The 22,097-nt window shown below is 38.5% G+C and overlaps 1 protein-coding gene across 4 annotated transcripts in view; it reads left to right on the top strand.

Annotated features, from left to right (window-relative positions):
• Positions 1 to 20,586, top strand: part of PKD1L3 (polycystin 1 like 3, transient receptor potential channel interacting) — a 357,135-nt gene extending 336,549 nt beyond the window's left edge. For 2 of the 4 annotated variants that reach the window (XM_087420005.1, XM_087420006.1), the window contains 8 exons: positions 7,222 to 7,537; positions 8,859 to 8,992; positions 12,331 to 12,458; positions 13,098 to 13,258; positions 17,358 to 17,568; positions 18,020 to 18,121; positions 19,912 to 20,043; positions 20,426 to 20,586. In XM_087420005.1, the coding sequence (XP_087276131.1) occupies positions 7,222 to 7,537; positions 8,859 to 8,992; positions 12,331 to 12,458; positions 13,098 to 13,258; positions 17,358 to 17,568; positions 18,020 to 18,121; positions 19,912 to 20,043; positions 20,426 to 20,509 (1,268 nt within the window). In that variant the 3' untranslated portion in view covers positions 20,510 to 20,586. The other 2 variants (XM_087420008.1, XM_087420007.1) reach the window with 2 other exon arrangements.
• The last annotated feature ends 1,511 nt before the right edge of the window (positions 20,587 to 22,097 follow it).

Raw genomic sequence — 22,097 nt, 5'->3', positions numbered from 1 at the left:
TGGTTATTGTGAATAATGCTACAATGAACATGGGAGTGCAGATATCTTTTTAAGATACTGATGTCATTTCCTTTGGATATATACCCAGTAGTGGGACTGCTGGATCATATAGTAGTTCTATTTTTAATTTTTTGAAGAACCTCCATACTGTTTTCCATAATAGCTGTACCAATTTACATTCTACCAACAGTGTACAAGGGTTCCCTTTTCTCCACACCCTCACTAACATTTGTTATCTTTTGTCTTCTTTAGAGTGATCATTCTAACAGGAGTGAGGTGATATCTCATTGTGGTTTTTATTTGCATTTTCCTGATTATCAGTGATGCTGAGCACCTTTACATATACCCGTTGGGCATTTGTATGTCTTCTTTAGGAAAATATGTATTCAGGCCTTTTGTCCATTTTTTTAATTGGGTTATTTGCTTTTTTGGTCCTGAGTTGTATGAGTTCTTTATGTATTTTGGATATTAACCATTTATCAGATATATGGTTTGCAAATATTTTCTTCCATTTCATAGGTTGCCTTTTCATTTTGTTGATTGTTTCCTTTGCTGTGCAGAAGCTTTTTAGTTTGATGTAGTTCCACTTGTTTATTTTTGCTTTTGTTGCCTGTGCTTTTGGTGTCTTATCCAAAATATTTCCAACACCAATGTCAAGGAGCTTTTCCCCAATGTTTTCTTCTAGGATTTTTATAGGTTCAGGTCTTATGTTTAAGTTGTTAATCCATTTGGAGTTGATTTTTGTATATGACATAAGGAAAGGGTCTAATTTCATTCCCTTTGCATGTGGCAATCCAATTTTCACAGCACCATTTGTTGAAGAGACTATTCTTTCCCCATTGTGTATTCTTGGCACCCATGTCATAAATTAGTTGACTGTATATGTGTGGGTTTAATTCTGGGCTCTCTATTCAGTTCCATTGGTCTAAGAGTCTGTTTTTATGCCAGTACCATACAGTTTTGATTACTATAGCTTTGTAATATAGTTTGAAATCAGTAAGTGTGGTGCCTCCAGTTTTGTTCTTCTTTCTCAATATTACTTTGGCCATTCAGTGTCTTTTGTGGTTCCACACAAATTTTAGGATTGTTTTTCTATTTCTGTGAAAAATTCCATAGGAATTTTGACAAGGATTGCATTGAATCTGTAGCTCTCTTTGGGTAATATGAACATTTTAACAGTATTAATTCTTCCAATCTATGAACATGGGATATCTTTCCATTTATTTATGTCTTCTTCATTTCTTTCATCAATGTCTTATGGTTTTCGCTATACAGATCTTTCATCTCCTTGGTTAAATTTATTCTTGAGTATTTTATTCTTTTTGATGCTATTGTAAATGAGATTGTTTTCTTAATTTCTTTTTCAGATAGTTCATTGTTAGTGCAAGAAAATGCAACTAATTCTTGTATGTTGATTTTGAATCCTGCAACTTTACTAAACTCAGTTATTAGTTCTAACAGTTTTTTGGTGGAGTCTTTGGGGTTTTCTATATATAAGATCATGTCATCTGCAAACAGAGACAGTTTTACTTCCTCCTTTCCAATTTGGATACCTTTTATTTCTTTTTCTTGCCTAATTGCACTGGCTAGGACTTCCAGTATTATGTTGAATAGGAGTGACAAGAGTGGGCGTCCTTGTTTTGTTCTCAATCTTAGAGGAAAAGCTTTCAGTTTTTCACCCTTGAGTATGATGTTAGCTGTGGGCTTGATATATATGTGAAGGTACAGCCCTTCTATGCCTAATTTGTTGAGAGTTTTTATCATGAAAGGATGTTGAATTTTGTCAAATGCTTTCTCTGCATCTATTGAGATCATCATATGATTTTAATCCTTAATTCTGTTAATGTGGTGTATCATGTTTATTGATTTTTGTATGTTGAATCATCCTTGCATCCCAGGAGTAAATCCCACTTGGTTGTGGTGTATAATCTTTTTAAAATGTGCTTTTGAATTTATTTTGCTGATATTTTGTTGAGGATTTTTGGATCTATGTTCATCAGGGATATTGGCCTGTAATTTTCTTTTCTCGTAGTGTCCTTATCTGGCTTTGGTAAGAGGGTAATGTTGGCCTCATAAAGTGAGTGTTCCCATCTCTTCAATATTTTGGAAGAGTTTGAGAAGGGTTGGTGTTAATTCTTTTTTAAATGTTTGGTAGAATTCACCCATGAATCTCTCTGGTCTCAGATTTTTGTTTGTTGGGACATTTTATATTACTCATTCAATCTTTATATTAGTTATTGGTCTGTTTAGATTTTCTATTTCTTCGTGATTCAGTCTTGGTAGCTTGTATGTTTCTAGGAATTTATCCATTTCTTCTAGGTTTATCCATATTGTTAGGTGTATAATTGTTCATAGTAGTCTCTTGTGATCTTTTTTATTTCTGTGATGTCATTTGTAATGTCTTCTCTTACATTTACAATTTTATTTGAGTCCTCTCTCTTTTTTTTCTTCGTTAGTCTAGCTAAAAATTTGTCAATTTTGTTTATCCTTCCAAAAAACCACTCTTATTTACATTGATTTTTTTTCTATTGTCTTTCTAGTCTCTATTTCATTTGTTTCTTCTCTAATCTTTATTATTTCCTTCCTTCTAACTTTGGGCTTCATTTGTTCATCTTTTACAAGTTCCTTGAGGTGTAAAATTAGATTGTTTTTTTGAGATCTTTCTTTTTCCTTAATGTAGGTGTTTATCACTGTAAACTTTCCTCTTAGAACTGCTTTTGCTGCATCCCATGACTTTTGGTGTGAACCAAAACTTGTGCTTCTATTTTTGTTTGTCTCAAGACACTTCTTGATTTCCCTTCTAATTTCTTCTTTAACCCATTGGTTGTTCAGGAGTGTGTTATTTAATCTCCACATATTTGTAAATTTTCCAGTTTTTTTGTAATTGATTTCTAGTTTCATATTACAGTCAGAAAAAGTGCTTGATATGATTTTAGTCTTCTTGAATTTGTTAAGACTTGCTTTGTGGCCCAAAGTATGATCTATCCTAGAGAATGTTCCATGTACAGTTGAGAAGAATGTGTATTCTGGTGCTGTTGAGTGGAATGTTCTGTATATGTCTGTTAGGTCCATTTGGTCTGTAGTGTTATTCAAGTCTGCCATTTCCTTGTTGATTTTCTGTCCAGATGATCTATTCATTGTTGAAAGCAGGTATTGAAGTCCCCTACTATTATTGTATTGCTATCTGTTTCCTCCTTCAGTTCTATGAACGTTTGCTTTACAGATTTAGATGCTCCAATGTTAGGTGCATATATATTTACAATTGTTATGTCCTCTTGATGAACTGACCCCTTTATCACTGTATAGTGATACAGTGATACACTTTATCACTGTATAGTGATACTGGAATTAACTGAAAGTTTATTTTATCTGATATAAGTATAGCTACTTCTGCTCTCTTTTGGTTATGATTTGCAAGGAATATCTTTTTCCCTGCCTTCATTTTCAGCCTATGTATGCTTCATGAATTTGACTGTGTCAACCCCAAGCTTATGTGACCTGGTGAAACCAGAGTTTCACCCAGAAATCATGTATCCATGTATCCATGTATCCATGTAGCTGCTTCAGAATGTAGGTGATCCATTTAAATGTAAATAATGCTCTATTAATATCTCCTTTAGGGAATTCATCTTACAGATATGCTGGCACACACACACACATATATGCGCATACATTCATTTGCAGCAGTGCTTGAAATGGGAAAAATTTGAATATATCTAAAAGGTTAGATAAATTATGGCATATTAAACAATGAAATAATATGCAAATGTTAAGAAGATGGACAATCTCTATGTACTGATATGGACATATCTCCAAGAAACACTTTAACTTGAAAGCATGAGGCAGGAGAGTAGTGTGTATCATGTACAATCTTCTATTTTAAAATGTGAGGTGAGGATATGTATATTTGTGTTTACTTGTATATGCATAAAAACTCTGAAATTATTCTTCAGGAACTCAGAATAGTGATCATTTTTGGGAGAGGTGAGAGTAGGCATTAGGCAGATAAGGGAGAATGACAGAAGAAAGACCAGAAATTCATGATTATATGACTTTTTAAGTGTTTTTCTAGATTTTCAACCATATTATTCAAAAGTGAAATCAAAGGGCCAGCCCAGTGGCATAGTGGTTAAGTTCGTGTGCTTTGCTTTGGCAGAGCCCAGACTCACTTTGGCTTTAAGGACATACACAGGCTGAAAATGAAGGCAGCATATTGTTGGATCTTATATTTTTATTCATTCAGCCACTCTATGCCTTTTGATTGGAGAATTTAATTATTTACATTTAAAGTAATTACTGATAGGTAAGAACTAACTATTGTCATTTTGTTAATTGTTTTCTGACTGTTTTGTAGCTCCTTTGTTCCTTTCTTCCTCTCTTGCTGTCGTCCTTTATTTTTGTAGTGGTGTGCTTTAATTCCTCTCCCTTTATCTTTTGTGTATATACTATAGGTTTTGCTTTGTGGTTACCATAAGGCTTACATAAAACATCTTATAGTTATAACAGTCTATTTTAAGCTGATAACTTACTTTCAATCACATATAAAACTCTACACTTTTATTTCTTCTCCCCTCACATTTTATGATGTTGATGTCACACTTTACTCCCTTTTATATTATGCATCCATTAACAAATTATTGTAGTGATAGTTATTTTTAATACTATTGTCTTTTATCTTTTATACTAGAGATGAAAATGATTTACAAACCAACATTACAGTATTACAGTATTCTGAATTTGACTATATACTTACCTTTGCCAGTGAATTTTATACTTTCATATGTTTTCATGTTGTTACGTAGCATTATTTCCTTTCAACTTGAAGAACTCCCTTTAACATTTCTTAAAAGGCAGATCTAGCGGTGATGAATTCCCTAAGCTTTTGTTTGTCTGGGAATGTCTTTATCTCTCCTTTATTTCTGAAGGACAGTTTTGCTGAGTATAGTATTCTTGGTTGGCAGTTCTTTTTCTTTAGGCACTTTGAATATATCATCCTACTCCCTCCTGACCTGCAAGGTTTCTGCTGGGAAATCCATTGATAGCCTTATGGAGATTTCCTTGTATTTGCAGAGTTATTTTTTCTCTTGCTGCTTTCAAAATTTTCTTTGTCTTTGACTTTTAACAATTTGATTATAATGTGTATAAGAGTAATCTTCTTTCAGTTGATCTTGTTTGGGGTCCTTCAAGCTTCAAGCACCTGGAAGTCCATATCTCTCTCAAAATTTGGGAAGTTTCATCCATTATTTCTTTACATAAACTTTCTACCCCTTTCTCTCTCTCTTTTCTCCTCTGAGACTCCCATGATGTGTATATTTGTTCTTTCGACAGTGTCCATAATTCACATAGGCTTTCTTCACTCTTTGTCATTCTTTTATCTTTTGTTCCTCTAACTGGCTAACTTCAAATGACCTATCTTTGAGTTCACTGATTCTTTCATCTACATGATCAAGTCTGCCTTTGAAGCTCTCTATTGAATCTTTCAGTTCTGTCATTGTATTCTTCAGCTCCAGGATTTCTGTTTGGTTCTTTTCTGTGGTTTCTATTTCTTTAGTAAAGTTCTTATTTTTCTCATGCACTGTATCCCTAATTTTGTTTAGTTGTCTATCTATGTTCTCTTGCATTTCATTGAGTTTCTTTAAGACAATTATTTTGAATTCTTTGTCAGGCAGTTCATAGATCTCCATTTCTTTGGGGTCAGTTACTGGAGCTTTATTAGTTTCCTTTAGTGGTGTCATGTTTGCCTGATTCTTTGTGACCCATATAGCCTTGTGTTGGTATCTGTGCATTTGAAGGCGCCAATACCTTTTCCTATCTTTACATTCTGTTTTTGGCAGGTAAAGACCTTCTCCTGTTAGTTCCCCAGGCTGATGGGATTACCTCTGCTGTTTCAGTTGAGCCAGGTTGGAGACAAGTCACATGGCTGTTGCTGGGTCCCACAGTAGGGTCCATGATTTGTGGGCCTCTTACCAGGTGCTCAGGGAGGTGTGGATCCTGTCTGGTCCTTGGATGGACAGGACTGACCTCAGAACCTCATTCAGTAGAGTCGACACTGGGACAAGGGTCTGCTTCAATGTCCACAGATGGCAGGCCTGTTACCAGGTACATGGATGGGTGTGACTCCCACCAGGTCCTTGGGAAGGCTCCTGCCACTGGGTAGGTCCACTGGGAAGGTCACTGGGTAGGTCCCTGATCAGGCATGACTGGCCCTGCATCATGGCTAAGAGGGGCTGGAACCAAGTCCCAGGGCTGCTTCAGGGTCCACAGCTGGGACAAATGTCTAGAGACCTGGTTCTGGAGGCATGGATGGGCATGTCTTGGACCAGGTCCCCAGCAGACAAGACTGCTCTCTCACTGCGGCTGGGAGGGGCTGGTGCCAAGTTATAGGGCAATTTCAGGATCTGCAGTCAGACAAGGTCAGTGGGCTTACTTCCAGGGTCACTGACAGGCATGTCTCCCAGCAGCTCCCTGGACTGACAGGACTGCTCCTATACTGAAGCTGGGAGAGAATGTAACCTAGTTAGAGGACCATTTCAGGATCTACAATCAGACTGTGTTTGGCAAGCTTGCATCCAGGGGCTTCTGGACCATGGCTGAGAGGGGCTAGAGCTAGGTCACAGGCCACTTCAGGATTTGTTGAGGTCAGCAGGCCTGTTAGCTGAGGCACAGACAGGAGTGACTCCTCCCAGGTCTCTTGGCATATGATGCTAGTGGTAGAATCCAGGCCAGATGAGGCTGTAGCTGAGTCCACAGGGGGACAAAGATGTTTCTGGGTCTGTAGCTGGGACCACAATTGGTGAGTCAGCCACCTGGGTATGGGCTTGCCTTCTCAAAATGGCCCTCATCAGTCTTGGACTCCACTGGGGTTTCACAATCTCCTACCTGGATCCCAAAGCTCCCACACAGGCACTTTTGTCTATGGATGACTGCCAAATTATTGTTGTGAGGAGAGATAAGTAGGGAACTTCCCATTCCACCACATTGCTGATGTCTTTCAGTTTATTCTCATGATTTATCTAGACCATTATCTGCTTATCATTTATAAATTGTGATCATTTCACTTCCTTCTTTTTAATTTTTATACCTCTTATTTATTTTTCTTATCTGGTTGCATTAGCTAGCAACTCCAAAAATGTTTTTTAAAAATAGTAGTAAAAATGTGCATTTTTTGTTACTAACTTAATGAGGCAATTTTTAAAATGGTTTCTTGTACTTTCTCATTAGGATTTATTACTGATGGGAACTCCTTTCTTTTGGGTAATGTTCTGCTTCGTCAGATTCGCATTCCTGGTGCCATACTCTTTCCACCTAGTGTGTCTCCCCAAGAGCAAGTGAAGCCATCTCACCAAGATCAGGAGGATAAAGAGAACTATGGGGTTAATTGGGGCCCCCCTGATACAAACATGAAAAAATCAGGCAGCATTTGGCATTATCAGAATCAGGAGACACTGGGTGGCTATCCCATCCAAGGGGAATTTGCCACTTACTCAGGAGGAGGATATGTTGTCAGACTTGGAAGAAACTCCAGTACTGCAATCAGGTGAGTGAGCCTGAGCCCTGAACAAGATGACCAAGATGTGTGCTTCTGTCCATTCTTAGGACCCTTAGGAATTAAGGACCCATTCAAGTATAGTAGTCCCCCCTTATCCCCGGTTTTGCTTTCGTGGTTTCAGTTACCCACAGTCAACCACGGGTGGAAAATAACACTATATCACAATGCCTACGTCATTCACCTTACTTCATTTCCTCATGTAGGCATTGTCTCATCTCACATCATTACAAGAAGAAGAAGGATGAGTACAGTAAACAAGATATTTTCAGAGAGAGAGACCACATTCACATAACTTTTATTACAGTATATTGTTATTATATTCTATTATTTGTTATTGTTGTTAATCTCTTGCTGTGCCTAATTTGCAAATTAAACTTTATCATGGGTATGTATGTATATAAAAAACAGTATGTAGGGTTCAGTGCTATCCGTGGTTACAGGCATCCACTGGGGGTCTTGGAACGTACCCTCCGTGGATAAGGGGGCACTACTCTAGTTTCAACAGTTACTATAACACCACTGTACTGTCTGTGACATTTGTAGACATTTTTATTTTAGACTTTTAAGGAAATGTATCTTTTAGTGTAAAAATCCCTTGTTCAACCTTGAACTACAGGTATGTTTTGGTTTGGCAATTTGCCAAATCTCATTCCCTTTCTCATCAGGAAAAACACATATCAATTTCAGTGCTAGCTGCAGTTGAACTAAGGTAACTCTAGCTTGGGCAAACTACTCTTCAAATATAGGAGGAAACACTGCCCTTCATGAACCATAATCAATCCAAAATTCAAATCCAAAATTAATTTGGGAGAGACTTATACAGTGGTTTCATATATAAATCCTGAGAATCTTTGTCATTATGTATGAAAAAAACTAAATTAAAATGATTATCTCCACTTAAATTTACTGCAAGAAATTACTCAAAAACAATTATGCCAACCAAAGGACATTTCCATCTCTTCTTAGACCTCTCAAAACTGAATAGCTCTTAGTAAAGAGTAGCATTTAACACTTCAAATGGAAGTAGTTGATGTAGCATATAAAATTAATTCTACCTCAGACCTTAAATGCCAAACTTTATTGTGAATACCGTTGTGAAAACTTTCATTTTTATAGTCTCCTCAATTTATATTGATGTTAACGCTAGTAAAAGTTTGGGCATTAGTAATCATAAACTATTTTACAGGTAAACTAGATTGGGATACGTAGCTCCTTACCTGGTATGTGAGTTGGAAATGCCAGGGCATTTTCCTCCTTTGCAGGGTTGAATGGAGAAAGTAGCTGGCCCCGTCCTTCTCTGTTTCCCCAGAGTTCTGCGGCATCTTGAACAGAGCCACTGGCTAGACCGCTGCACCAAAAGCCTGTTTGTGGAATTTGTGGTCTTCAACGCTAATGTGAAACTGTTCTGCGTAGTAACCCTGATATTGGAATCCAACAACGTGGGTACGAAGGCCTGTTCTCTCCTCCCTCTGTGACCTGGGTATCTCAGGACAAGGCCCGATTTCTTTCTCTTTCTTATGCCATTAAAAGACATTATTTTAATCAAAGTTATTACACTTAAATATAATTTTGAAAGTCAAATAGTTTAAAGCAAAAACTAACATTCCTCTGTTTCTCCCCACCTCATTCCCACTCCCCAGAAACAGCTACTTTCAGCTTTAACTGTTTCTTTTGGAATTTAAAAATTATTAACATGCTTGTTAACTATTTCATGAATCTTCAGTTTTACATAGAATCGATTTCTCTCTTGTTATGACAATGAGGATTTAACTTTCTTATACCTACCCGTGTCCCTAATACACACACATATACACACCTTTTCTCTTTCCTCATTCTCCCAATATAGTAATATAATTTATAGTTAATTTAATGTTGAGTATTTCCATTATTGTGATTATATAAGTATTTTTCAAAGATGAGCATGTAATGTATTACAATTAAATTTCCTTTCTTTCTCAATTTTTTGTTTTCCAAACAGTTTATAATTACTTTTTTTTTCATTTGCTTGGTTTTGCATGCATCTGTCATCAATTCATCTCCAAATTCTTCCTAGAAGTAAAAATTTCATTCTGTTCAAAAGTATTGAGTAACCTATCATTTTATCTTTTTCTTAGAGACACCCTCTCTAGGGCCCTCCATCCTCTTTTGGTACAGTCTGGATTGGTTATTCTTTAGGCCTGCTCTAGAGCTCTTATCCTGGACTCGCCCTTCACTGTCACCCTAGGTGTTATTTTTACTTCTCTCCTCTGTTGGATCCCCTTTCTCCTAAATCCCATATCTTCCTCTCATGGTTTACTTTCTCATTTTTCTGGAGCACATCCTATGGTAACTTCTTGGAAGGGTGCAAAGGAAGTAAATTTTTTGAAACCTTACATTTCTAAAACAGTTTTTTTTCTGCCATCACATTTGATTGCTAATTCCTCTGGACATAGTTGTTTTTCACAGAATTTTGAAAAGTATAGCCCCAATGTCTTTTAGCTTCTCATATTGCTGTTAAGAAGTATGATGATGCTCCGACTCCCAAAAGTTTTTATAATTATCTCTTTGTCCTCAGGGTTATGAAAGGACCACATGGCAAGTCCTTTAATCTGGAAATGTGTCCTTAAGTTCTGAGAAATTTTCTTGCATTTTTCTCTGTTAACTCCTCTATTTTCTCTGTTCTCTTTTTCTAATATTTCTGGCATTTTGACATTGGAACTCCTAGACTGAATCTCTGATTTTCTTATGTTTCTGCTTTCCTTTTCCATCTTTTCCTTCTAATTTCTGACGGATTACTTCAATTTCCAAACCATTTGTTGAATTTTTCATTTTTATAATATTTTAATTTCCAAAAATTGTATTTGTTCTCATAATATTCCTTTTTCATAGTCTCCTATTGTTCTTTTATGGATGCAGTAGCTTCTCAGTTCTGAGGATATTATAGGTTTGTTTTGTTTTTTTATACTCTTTCACTTTCTCTAATTCCTCTGAGCTTTTATTTTTTGATGGTTTGTTTTGATCTCCCGTTTTCAATCTTAGAGGTTCAAGTATCTGGCTATTCTTTCATATTTAAGAGGAAGGCAGTAAAAAGCAAATAAATGCTAATCGGAAGCTCTGTGCACATGGATAGAGCTTATCAACTCGCATCTATGTCTTTTCTCTTGGGCAGTCAGTTTTCACAGAGAGAGACCCTCCAAACTCATGCCTTGAAGATATAAACCTGTTAGACTTCTGAAAGCCAGTTGAGGGAAGGGAACTGGGAAGGTCTCAGCATGCAGTATATAAACTTTCTCTTAATTCCCTTTTTCAGTAGACCGCTACTCGCAAATGTACCTGGTGTCCCTGAGTTCAGATACTCTCCAGTTCAACATCACTAGGAAATAAACCTTTAGTCTTGGGGTGGTGGAAGGCAGGATGGGTAGCAATACCTGGTTGAGAAGGGAAGAGAGGAAATCTGGGATCTAATCTTATGTTCAGACTTGCAGTCAAGTCTCCTATTTTCAGTTCCATTTGATCTTCTACCTTCAGAGGTACTTGATGCCTCCAATTTTTCAGCCTTTCTAGGATTTTGTGGTAAGAATTGGCTTGCTTCTAGGTTTCCTGCGCTGCTGACTTAGGTTTCAGCTTTCTTGAATCTGCTAAACCAGTGTCATTCTTCTATTTTCCAGCTTCCAGTGGTTTATTGCTCTCATCTGCCCTCCCCTTCTTTATCTGTGGGTCGTTTTTTATCTCTTCACTGTCATGGTGGCATTTTGTAAGGGATTGGAGGGAATCCCGTACATTCAGTTCCCCTACTTTAACAGGAAGTCTATCCTAATCCTGATTTCCTTTCTCCTTTCTTCTCTTTCCCAGAATTTGCCCACCAGTGTCCTTCCATTTGCCACCAGGTGTTACTTCTAATCAGGAATTTTTTCGTCCCAGACCCACACAGAGTAGCCCACTTCTCTACTTATTTCTAGATGAAGCACGAAGGCTTCCTGAGGGTCTTCACAGGGTTTTTATTGTTAGTAACTACCAAAAGAATAGATAGGGGTAAAATAAACAGGGAGAAACTCCCAGTCCTGAGAGCTAGCTATGTGAAATCAGAATTCCTTTTGTTCTTAAACGTACTTTCTACTACAAGGGGTGCATCTTAGTTCTAATATTTGGAGGCTTTATGAAAAGTTAATATTCACAAGACCTTTTATGATTTTATAAACTTCAACAATCTCACTTCTAGTCTGAAGCTTTTTAGTCTATCCTCATATAAACATCTGAGTATTCCTGGGATACTATTAGTATTCATGGGATAATATTAGTGCTTTGCACATAGAAAGTATCTAAATTTGAAATGGCTCAAAGCATTTTCATCATACTAATTTCTGTATTTTAAATAGCTTTAAAGAAAAGTACCACGCTTACATTTAACTCCATCCTCCCCTCATTTTACATTCCAGTCATCAGTTCTCTCTTTCAAACATCGTTGCAACATGTCAGTTTATCTCTGCAGCCATTCTAACTTGGTAAGGGTAACACCTACAAGAGCTGTTAAGTCATTGACACTGCCTTCCAGGAGGGATCAACAGTATAATCCTCTCCCTCCACTGACTTTTAGTGCAGTCAGCACATTTCTCCAATAGCATTGCATATATGATCTCATTTAATATTCATGTCAGCTCTAGAGGAAATACATAGTGTAGACTCAGGAACCTTTGAAATTGATAATCCAGGAACAATTGAGGTTATTTCAAAGACAGAGTTTGAAGGGAAGAGGGCAAAAGTTGTAAAGAGTCTTGACTCCAGCTGTTCTTTGTTATTCTCAGGTGCTTTCTTCACCTCTGTAAGACTGGACACTTTAAGTTCCCTTCAGACATCAAAGGAGGACTTTGCCTGGTCCATTGTTTCACAAGTCATCTATTATCTACTTGTCTGTTACTATGCCTTCATACAGGTGAACTGAAAATGTTAGATGTAAGAAATTCTCTAGGTTACCAGATATTATTTGGGGAACTCCACAATGAGCTATTACTAGAATTATGGCTATAATTTTGGTCGTTTCCAGAAGCCTGAATTCAGTTAAAGGCTAACTGGCTTTCCACCAAGTAGCTAGCTTTTTCAATTTTCAAGAGTTAAAGAAGTAAGTCTGGAGAAAGAATGTTATTTTCTGTACAGTTGTATTGCCCTTATAAGGTAATCATAGCAAGAGATTAAAAGTATGATGAACAGAGCAAGTATTCAGAAATCCAGATGATTGCACCCAAAAAAGAATATATCTTAAGCCAAACACAATGTTTTCCTTATTTTCAGGCTTGATAACTAATTTAGAAACTTTATTATTATTTACTTTTAAGTTTAAGCAACAAGAAAAAGAATGAATGTATCCAATGAAAGCTGTATTAGAGAAGGCCAACTTTTCTGTAGGCAGCAGCTTTGAGTTACTACAGAGCAACCAAGACCATAACCCATTGTGTCCAGGTTAGATTTGACAAGTCCCCAGCCGAGTGCTTTGCCAGGGTTCCTAACACTTCATTAGGGAGAAACCCAGCTAATCTTTCAGGCAAACAGTAGTGACTGTGGTGTCCATGTTTAGGGTCATCGGCTGAAACAGCAGAGGTGGAGGTTCTTCACTAGGAAAAGAAACATTCTGGACACGAGCATAATCCTCATTAGTTTTGCCATCTTGGGGCTTGAAGTGAAGCTTATGTCTCTACATAAGAAAAACATGGCACAACACCGCTATGACCGGGACAGGTAAGAGGGAGCCTGAGGAGCAGAGAATATTCCTACTCAGTGTCCAAAGTTTCCTGATTATACACAAGTAGAGGCATACCTCATCTTATTGGACTTCGCAGATAGTGCGTTTTTCCAAATTCAAAGTTTGTGGCAACCCTGTGTCGAGCAAGTCTATTGGTGCCATTTTTCCAACAGCATTTGCTCACTTCATGTCTCTGTACCATATTTTGGTAATTCTCATAATATTTCAAACTTTTTCATTATTATTATACTTGTTACGGTGTCTGTGACCAGTGATCTTTGATGTTACTATTGTAATTGTTTTGAGGTGCTACAAACTGTGCCTATACAAGATGGCAAACTTAATGATAAATGTTGTGTGTGTTCTGACTGCTCCACTGACTGGCCCTTCTTCCATCTCTCACTCTCTCCTTGGGCCTCCCTATTCCCTGAAAAACAACCATGCTAAAATTAGGCCAATTAATAACCCCACAATGGCCTCTAAGTGTTCAAGTGAAAGGAAGAGTCACATATCTCTCATTTTAAATCAAATGCCTGAAATGATTAAGCTTGGTAAGGAAGGCATGTTGAAAGCCGAGACAGGCCGAGAGCTAGGCCTCTAGTGCCAGTTAGCCAACTTGTGAATGCAAAGAAAAAGTTCTTGAAGGAAATTAAAAGTGCTACTCCAGTGAACACATGAATGATAAGAAAGTGAAACAGCCTTATTGCTGATATGGAGAAAGTTTTAGTGGTCTGGATAAAAGATCAAAGCAGCCACAACATTCCTTTAAGCCAAACTCTAATCCAGAGTAAGACCCTAACTCTCTTCAATTCTGTGAAGGCTGAGAGAGATGAGGAAGCTGCAGAAGAAATGTTTAAGCTAGCAGAGGTTGGTTCATGAGGTTAAGGAAAGAAGCCATCTCCATAACATAAATGCACAAGATGAAGCAGCAAGTGCTGATGTGGAAGCTACAGCGAGTTATCCACAAGATCTAGCTAAGATAGTTAATGAAGGTGGCTACACTAAACAACAGATTTTCAATGAAGACAAAACATCTTTACATTCGTAGAAGATGCCATCTAGGACTTTCATAACTAGAGAGGAGAAGTCAATGCCTGGCTTCAAAGCTTCAAAGGACAGGCTGACTCTCTTGTTAGGGGCTAATGCAGCTGGTGACTTTAAGTTGAAGCCAATGCTCATTTACCATTCTGAAAATTCTAGGGCCCTTAAGAATTATGTTAAATCTACTCTGCCTGTGCTCTGTAAATGGAACAATAAAGCCTGGATGACAGCACATCTATTTACAACATGGTTTACTGAATATTTTAAGCCCACTGTTGAGATCTACTGCTCTGAACAAAACATTCCTTTCAAAATATTACTGCTCATTGACAATGCACCTGGGTACCCAAAAGCTCTAATGGAGATGTACAATGAGATTAATGTTGTTTTCATGCCTACTAACACAACATCCATTCTACAGCCTAAGGATCAAGGAATAATTTCGACATATAATTCTTATTATTTAAGGAATACATTTCATAAGGCTATGGCTGCCATAGATAGTGATTCCTCTGGTGGATCTGGGCAAAGTAAATTGAAAACCTTCTGGGGGCCGGCCCCGTGGCTTGGTGGTTAAGTGAGCGCGCTCCACTGCTGGCGACCCGGGTTCAGATCCCGGGCTCGCACCGACGCGCTGCTTCTCTGGCCATGCTGAGGCCGCGTCCCACATACAGCAACTAGAAGGATGTGCAGCTATGACACACAACTATCTACTGGGGCTTTGGGGGGAAAAAATAAATAAATAAAATCTTTAAAAAAAAAAAAAGAAAGAAAACCTTCTGGAAAGCATTCACCATTCTAGACGTCATTAAGAACATTCGTGATTTATGGGAAGAGGTCAAAATATCAACATTAACAGGAGTTTGGAAGAAGTTGACTCCAACCCTCGTGGATGACTTTGAGGGGTTTAAGACTTCATTGGAGGAAGTAACTGCAGATGTGGTGGAAACAGCAAGAGAACTAGAATTAGAAGTGGAGCCTGAAGATGTGACTGAATTGCTGCAATCTCATGATAAAACTTTAGCGGATGAGGAGTTGCTTCTTATGGATGAGCAAAGTGGTTTCTTGAGATGGAATCTACTCCTGGTGAAGATACTGTGAAGATTGTTGAAATGACAACAAAGGATTTAGAGTATTACATAAACTTAGTTGATAAAGCAGCAGCAGGGTTTGAGAGGACTGAGTCCAATTTTGAAAGAAGTTCTGTGGGTAAAGTGCTATCAAACAGCATCACATGCTACAGAGAAATCGTTCGTGAAGGGAAGGGTCAATTGATGCGGCAAACTTCACTGTTGTGAAACTTTCTTATTTTAATAAACTGCCACAGCCACCCCAGCCTTTAGCAACCAGCACCCTGATCAGTCAGCAGCCAACGACATCGAGGCAAGACCCTCCACCACCAAAAAGATTATGACTGGCTGAAGGCTCACATGATGGTTAGCATTTTTAAATTAAGGTATGTATGTTGTTTTTAGACATAATGCTATTGCACACTTAATAGACTACAGTATAGTAAACCTAACTTTTATATGCACTGGGAAACCAAAAAATTAATGTGATTCACTTTATTGCAATATTCGCTTTACCGTGGTGGTCTGGATCTGAACCCACAATATCTCTGAGGTATGCCTGTATTCTTTCACACTCCCCCTCCTCCTCCACTGTTCTACCAGATCTATATTTGTATAATACCAGAGTTAAACATAGAACTCAGACTAATGTCCACAGCAGAGAAAACAATTAACTAGAAACCTTTTATTCTGCTAATCACATTGAAAAGCTCTTGTCTTCACAGTACTTAGGTATGTGCTTATCAAAGATAATGCATTTAAATTTCACATAACAAGGGCCTGAAATTGGTCATTATTTTGCACTCTGGTGAAGGAATAAAGCCAAAGACATGACAAATGCTCATCCTTTAAATAAAACCACGACACCCCCTTTAAATTCAAAGAGTGTTGCTTTCTGGGTAGAGATGTTCATCTATTAGCTCATCCATACTGAGAGACATTCTCTCTCTTCTCTGGTCTTTCTCATGGGGAAGAGCATCTATTTCGCAGACCAAGTATTGCCACGTGGTGCTTTTCTGATCTTTCAGTGGTCATCAGCCTGGGCCACCGATCTGTCTAAGACTGAGGCAGTGTCCAGGAAGGCCTTGCAGAGGGTTTTTAAGCAGGGACAGTGAGTCTGTTGCAGTTTGAATGGTGTTAGCAGCTGAGGTCCAGCCTGCTGTGTGGCATTGCGTAGGTCTAAGACAATAAAAGAATTGTGACCGAGTGCCAACTTACTCATATCTATGGAGGTCTTTCCAAGTAACCTAGTTGCTGCAACAGAAAATTATAAATGCAGGGGCCAGCCGGTGGCATAGTGGTTAAATTCGTATGCTCCACTTCAGCGGCCCAGGGTTCACAGGTTCGGATCCTGGGTGCGGACCTATGCACCGCTTATCAAGCCATGCTGTGGCAGGCGTCCCACATATAAAGTAGAGGAAGATGGGCACGGATGTTAGCCCAGGGCTAATCTTCCTCACCAAAAAAACCCCCAAAACATTATAAATGCATCTCTCACATAACAAAACCCAATTGGTAAAAAAGAAAAAAAATTCTAATACAAATTAAAGGATCAATTATCTCCTGCTGGAGAACAATATAGGATTAGAGTGTTACAGAAAACAGACTAGCATAATAGCACATCTCATTAGGTTAACTCATCTCCTTTTAAGAGGAGACATTTAACTTAAACCAGAACAGTGGAGGAGGGTGGCCTTGATTTGCAGAATGAATTTGGAGTAAAAAAATCAGCTAGGGGTTGCATTTCAAGGTTTCTTCAGCCCAGCTCCCAACCAATATGTGGCCTTTTGCCAGTGCTCTCACATCCACAAATACAGGAGGCTACCCTGGAAAGCAGAGTTCTTACGTCAACAAGTGTTTAACCTAATAGGACTCACAGAGCTGCTGTACTTCAGCAGCAGGAGCACTGGAGAAACTGACATCGCAGGAATTGATAATGGCAGACACTTCAAGCCGAATAACTGTCCGCCTTCCTTGGTTACAGGTTCATCAGCTTCGATGAGGCAGTAAAAGTGAACTCAGCTGTCATTCACCTCATGGGCTTCCTGGTTCTGTTGGCAACTGTTCAGCTATGGAACCTGCTGCATCTTATCCCCAGGCTGCAGGTCATCAGCAGAACACTCAGCAAAGCCTGGGACGAGGTGGTGGGCTTCTTGCTGGTCATCCTGATCCTGCTGACAGGCTATGCCATTGCTGTAAGCCCCCATTCCCAGTGTCTGTCTTCTCCTAAGTGCTGTGGTCTTGGAATCATGTTGCTTCCCTTAGAGAAGATCACTCTATGGAAAACCATCAGTTCAAGTGGGCAAAGAGTTTTGGAGAAAAGTTTAGGTTTTAGTTGTAGTTCCATACTTAACTAGCAATGACTTAAACTCATGTTTGTCTCATATCTAAAATGGGGATAAAATTTAGCTCACAGGAAAATGTGAAGGTCAAATAAATTTATATGAAAACACTATGTAATTACAAAGGAATTTTATATATTCTTTTAGTCGTAATAATTTGAATGGCCACGAAGGAATTTCTTCAATTTTCATTCCATTGGCTTCACGTTGGCCTCATCATTATCAAGCACCTCGGGACAGAAAGAACTGCAATTGGCTCCTCTGCTCTCCACCCCCCCTGACTGATCTTTCTCCTTCTTTTCAGTTTAACCTGCTGTTTGGATGGAGCATCTCTGACTACCGAACTTTTTTCAGCTCAGCAGTGACTATTGTTGGTCTCCTGATGGGAATGTCTCAACACAAGGAGGTGAAAACCCCCATCCTGGCTTCCCTGTGGAATTCTATTTGGTTAATATGTCTAACGAGGGGAGAACTGCTTATAAAAGCAGCCCCTACTGTACCAATGCACACTGCATAAGAGAGCGATTTAGGTCCTTTGCCATTCTGTTTAATGGTACTGCCTATGCATACGGCATTTGAGTGGCTATTAGTTTCAGAAATCTGGCTTTTTCTTAGCACGTAGTACCACCTTCCTCACCTCTTGTATCCGTAATCTTATTGCCCAAGGACGCTGGGCCTCAACTTCTGCTCCCGCACCGGGCCAGATTAACATGATTTGCTGCTTCTTTCTCAACGGCCCTTTGAAGTGTACAATGGAAGTGACCTAAACAAAATTAAGGAGGTACAATTCCAGGAAGAACTGCAATATTTCTGTTCATAATTAATACTTATTGCAGAGAGCCTATTATTTTCCCCCAGGAACTACCAACACAAATCTCTTTTTATTCAACATAAAAAATAAAGTAGGAAACCCAGATGAGGATTGGGGTCCCAAACACTAGCATATAAAAATTTGATCAGGGAAGAAAAACTGCAATTCAAGTTAGTGAAACTGCCAAGATTTTCATCAAGGCTTATCATTCTGATAATCTAGAAGTCAAAGGTTACTAATTAAAATGGGTAAGTTAACATAGTTTCTAATGTGGAAAGTTACCACCTTCTTAAGACACAAGGAAGGATATAACTGCTATTTTGGGGGGACTATTTTGTTGTGATTCTAGCCGCAATCACTAGGAAACGAAGCCCTCACCCCTGGACCACTTTATATATTAAAGCTCTTAAGGAAGTAACAATCAGAATGAGAAACTGTTGCTAACACCTACTTTTTGACTTAAAAAAAAATAAAAGGCTGTCTGCTCTAATTATAATCATACAATATGAAGGACAAATGGCATATATTTACTGGGAAAAGTTTTGCATCACAAACTTCAAAGAGATTGCCCAAACTATTTGATTGACCTGGAGTTGTTACAATTAAGAACTTTTAAGTAAGTGGATGATAGGTTGGTACTAGGAAATGTTTTGTCATATAGGAGATTTCCATGACAGTGGTATTTATTATATGTATTCATCCTAAGTTGCTGGGTTTTGTTTTGTTTTTTTTTAAAGTGTCCTAGTGGCAACAATGAATGAGCCAATACTCAGGGAAAATAAATATCATTTGTTAAAATGAACACCTAAATGAAAAGAATATTGTTATGGAAACCATTTTAGTATAAACTTGAGAAAGCTCTTTATACTGAAAAGTAAACAATGGCACAACTCAGTACTTACACTTTTAAAGATACCAATGGAAAAAATCCATACTAAATTAAGTCAATTTTCTATGACTAACCTGTTAAAGTTTATTGGGATGCTACTGTGTTTAGAGTAGAAGGTTCTTGGAATGGCAAGATAGTTTTCATTATCATTTTTGTTATGTATGTATTCTTTCAATACTTTCACTACTCCTTGAAGCTTTGTTTATATTTTCCAGAATTGCCAAGACTCATATGGGCTTTGAATCATTTATAATTCCATTGCAACTCACCAGTTTTCTTCTGGTGAAAGCCCTGAAGGCACAATTATTTTTACACCCTTTGTTAGTCACTCTTGCTCCTCTGTCCACTCAAAAGTATTTTTTTCTCTCTAGTTTCCACTAGACATAAATGTTTCTTCATATGAATATATACCAAACATTAGCATATAACTTACATTTTTGAAGTAGAAATTAAAGTGTCAGTGTTTAAACTCAAAAGTGTTTTATTGTCCATCCAGGTTATTGCTTTAGACCCAGTCCTGGGCTCCTTTCTGATCCTCACCAGTGTCATCTTGATGGTACTTGTGATCATTAACCTTTTTGTTTCTGCCATTCTAATGGCCTTTGGTAAAGAAAGAAAGTCCCTTAAGGTAGGTAACTCTATGGCTCGGTGATTGAAATATAAACTGTATCATGATTTTATATCACTGGAAAAGCTCAACTGTAGCTGCTCTCAAGATTACAGACTGACATAATGCACAGTATCAGCATATTCCCTTTATTAGTCTCCATAGCTCTGCCATTTTCCTAGGAAACCCAATTTACCAAGACTACATTATGGTCTATATCCACTGTCCTATAAATAGCTGGCCCTCAATTGTTAAGTAGCAGAAACACCCCAATGCCTGACAGTAAATCATTAAACAGTATCTTTACTATTTACTTTATATTTACTGGCTTTTTGTATCTTTGGTACTTTTATCCTCCAACATTAGCAACAATTTCAATTTCCTCACTTTTCTCCTCAAATAGACTCGGAAAGAAGCTACACTGATAGATATGCTGCTACAGAAGCTCTCAAGTTTGTTAGGAATCCAGCGGCACCAGAACACGTGAGCAAAGAGCCATGACAACAATGGGCATTGACACTGACGTTTTATTACCTCCTAGCTTAGCTTATTACTTCTCAGTATATTAATACTTATCTTTGCATGACATAGATTAGGAAATTGAAGATGTTTATAATTTGTTGTTGTTAGTGCCATCAAGTTGATTCCGACTCCTAGTGACCCTGTGTACAGCACAGTGGAACCCTGCCTGGTCTTTTTGTGCCATCCTTTCATCTTCTGGCACGATATCAGACAATGCTCCACGGCTATTCACAGGGTTTTCATGGCCAATTTTTTTGGAAGTGGGTGGCCAGATCCTTCTTCACAGTCTGTCTAGTCTGTAAGCTCTGCTGAAACCTGTCCACCATGGGTGACCATGGTATTGAAATAGTGGTGGCATAGCTTTCAGCGTAACAGCAACATGCAGCTACCACAGTATGACAACTGACAGACAGGTGGTATAGTTCCCTGACAAGGAAGTGAACCCAGGCCTCGGCAGTGAGAGCGCCCATCTTCACCACCACTGCCTATGTTTAGAACACATTTTATTTTATAAGTCAGTGAGGAATCAAAATCCCCTTGGCTGCAAGTTCTTATGTTTATGGATCTTGGCACTGTCAAAGAAGGGTTAACACTGCAAGAGGGACAGAAGATAAACCAGCTCTGCTGCCAAGCAGCAAGTAACAGGACACTCACCACCTATGTTCCAGGATGGCTGTGGGAAATATGCATGAGTCAGAAGTGAGCTCACTGCAACTTATTAAAAATAAAGATACAAGCATGAGATATGGTTGATGGGCAGCCCTGTCCCAGAGTAACCAAGCAAACTCACAGATGCTATCTGGGCTTAAACAGAGACTGAAATGGACTCCTTACTGCTGCAGGTATCCATATTACCCAGGGAGCCAAAGGTAAAGTCTGGCTTGTGCCCAGCATGGGTCACTCGTTTAAAATACTCTCTCCTAGAGGACGTGGAGAGAAGGGAACTCTCATACACTGCTGGTGGGAGTGCAAACTGGTGCAGCCACTATGGAAAACAGTACGGAGATTCCTCAAAAAATCAAGGATAGAACTACCATATGATCCAGCTATTCCACTGGTGGGTATTTATCCAAAGAACTTGAAAACACCAATGCGTAAAGATACATGCACCCCTGTGTTCATTGCAGCGTTATTCACAATAGCCAAGACTTGGAAGCAACCTAAGTGCCCATCAAGGGATGAATGGATAAAGAAGATGTGGTATATATACACAATGGACTACTACTCAGCCATAAGAAACGATGAAATCCAGCCATTTGTGACAACATGGATGGACACTGAGGGTATTATGCAAAGTGAAATAAGTCAGAGGGAGGTCAGATACCGTATGATTTCCCTCATTAAGTGGTAGATAATAACAACAACAAACAAACACATAGAGACAGAGATTGGATTGGTGGTTACCAGAGGGGAAGGGGGGAGGGAGGAGGGCAAAAGGGATAATTTGGCACAAGTGTGTGGTGATGGGTTGTAGTATTTGCGTGGTGAACATGATGTAATCTATGCAGAAACAGAAGTATAATGATGTACACCTGAAACTTATACAATGTTAT

This window comes from Ceratotherium simum, chromosome 30 (assembly GCF_057802395.1).
Source record: "Ceratotherium simum simum isolate JZ-2026a chromosome 30, ASM5780239v1, whole genome shotgun sequence".
Taxonomy (NCBI): domain Eukaryota; kingdom Metazoa; phylum Chordata; class Mammalia; order Perissodactyla; family Rhinocerotidae; genus Ceratotherium; species Ceratotherium simum.
This window is presented reverse-complemented; position numbering and strand designations above follow the sequence as displayed.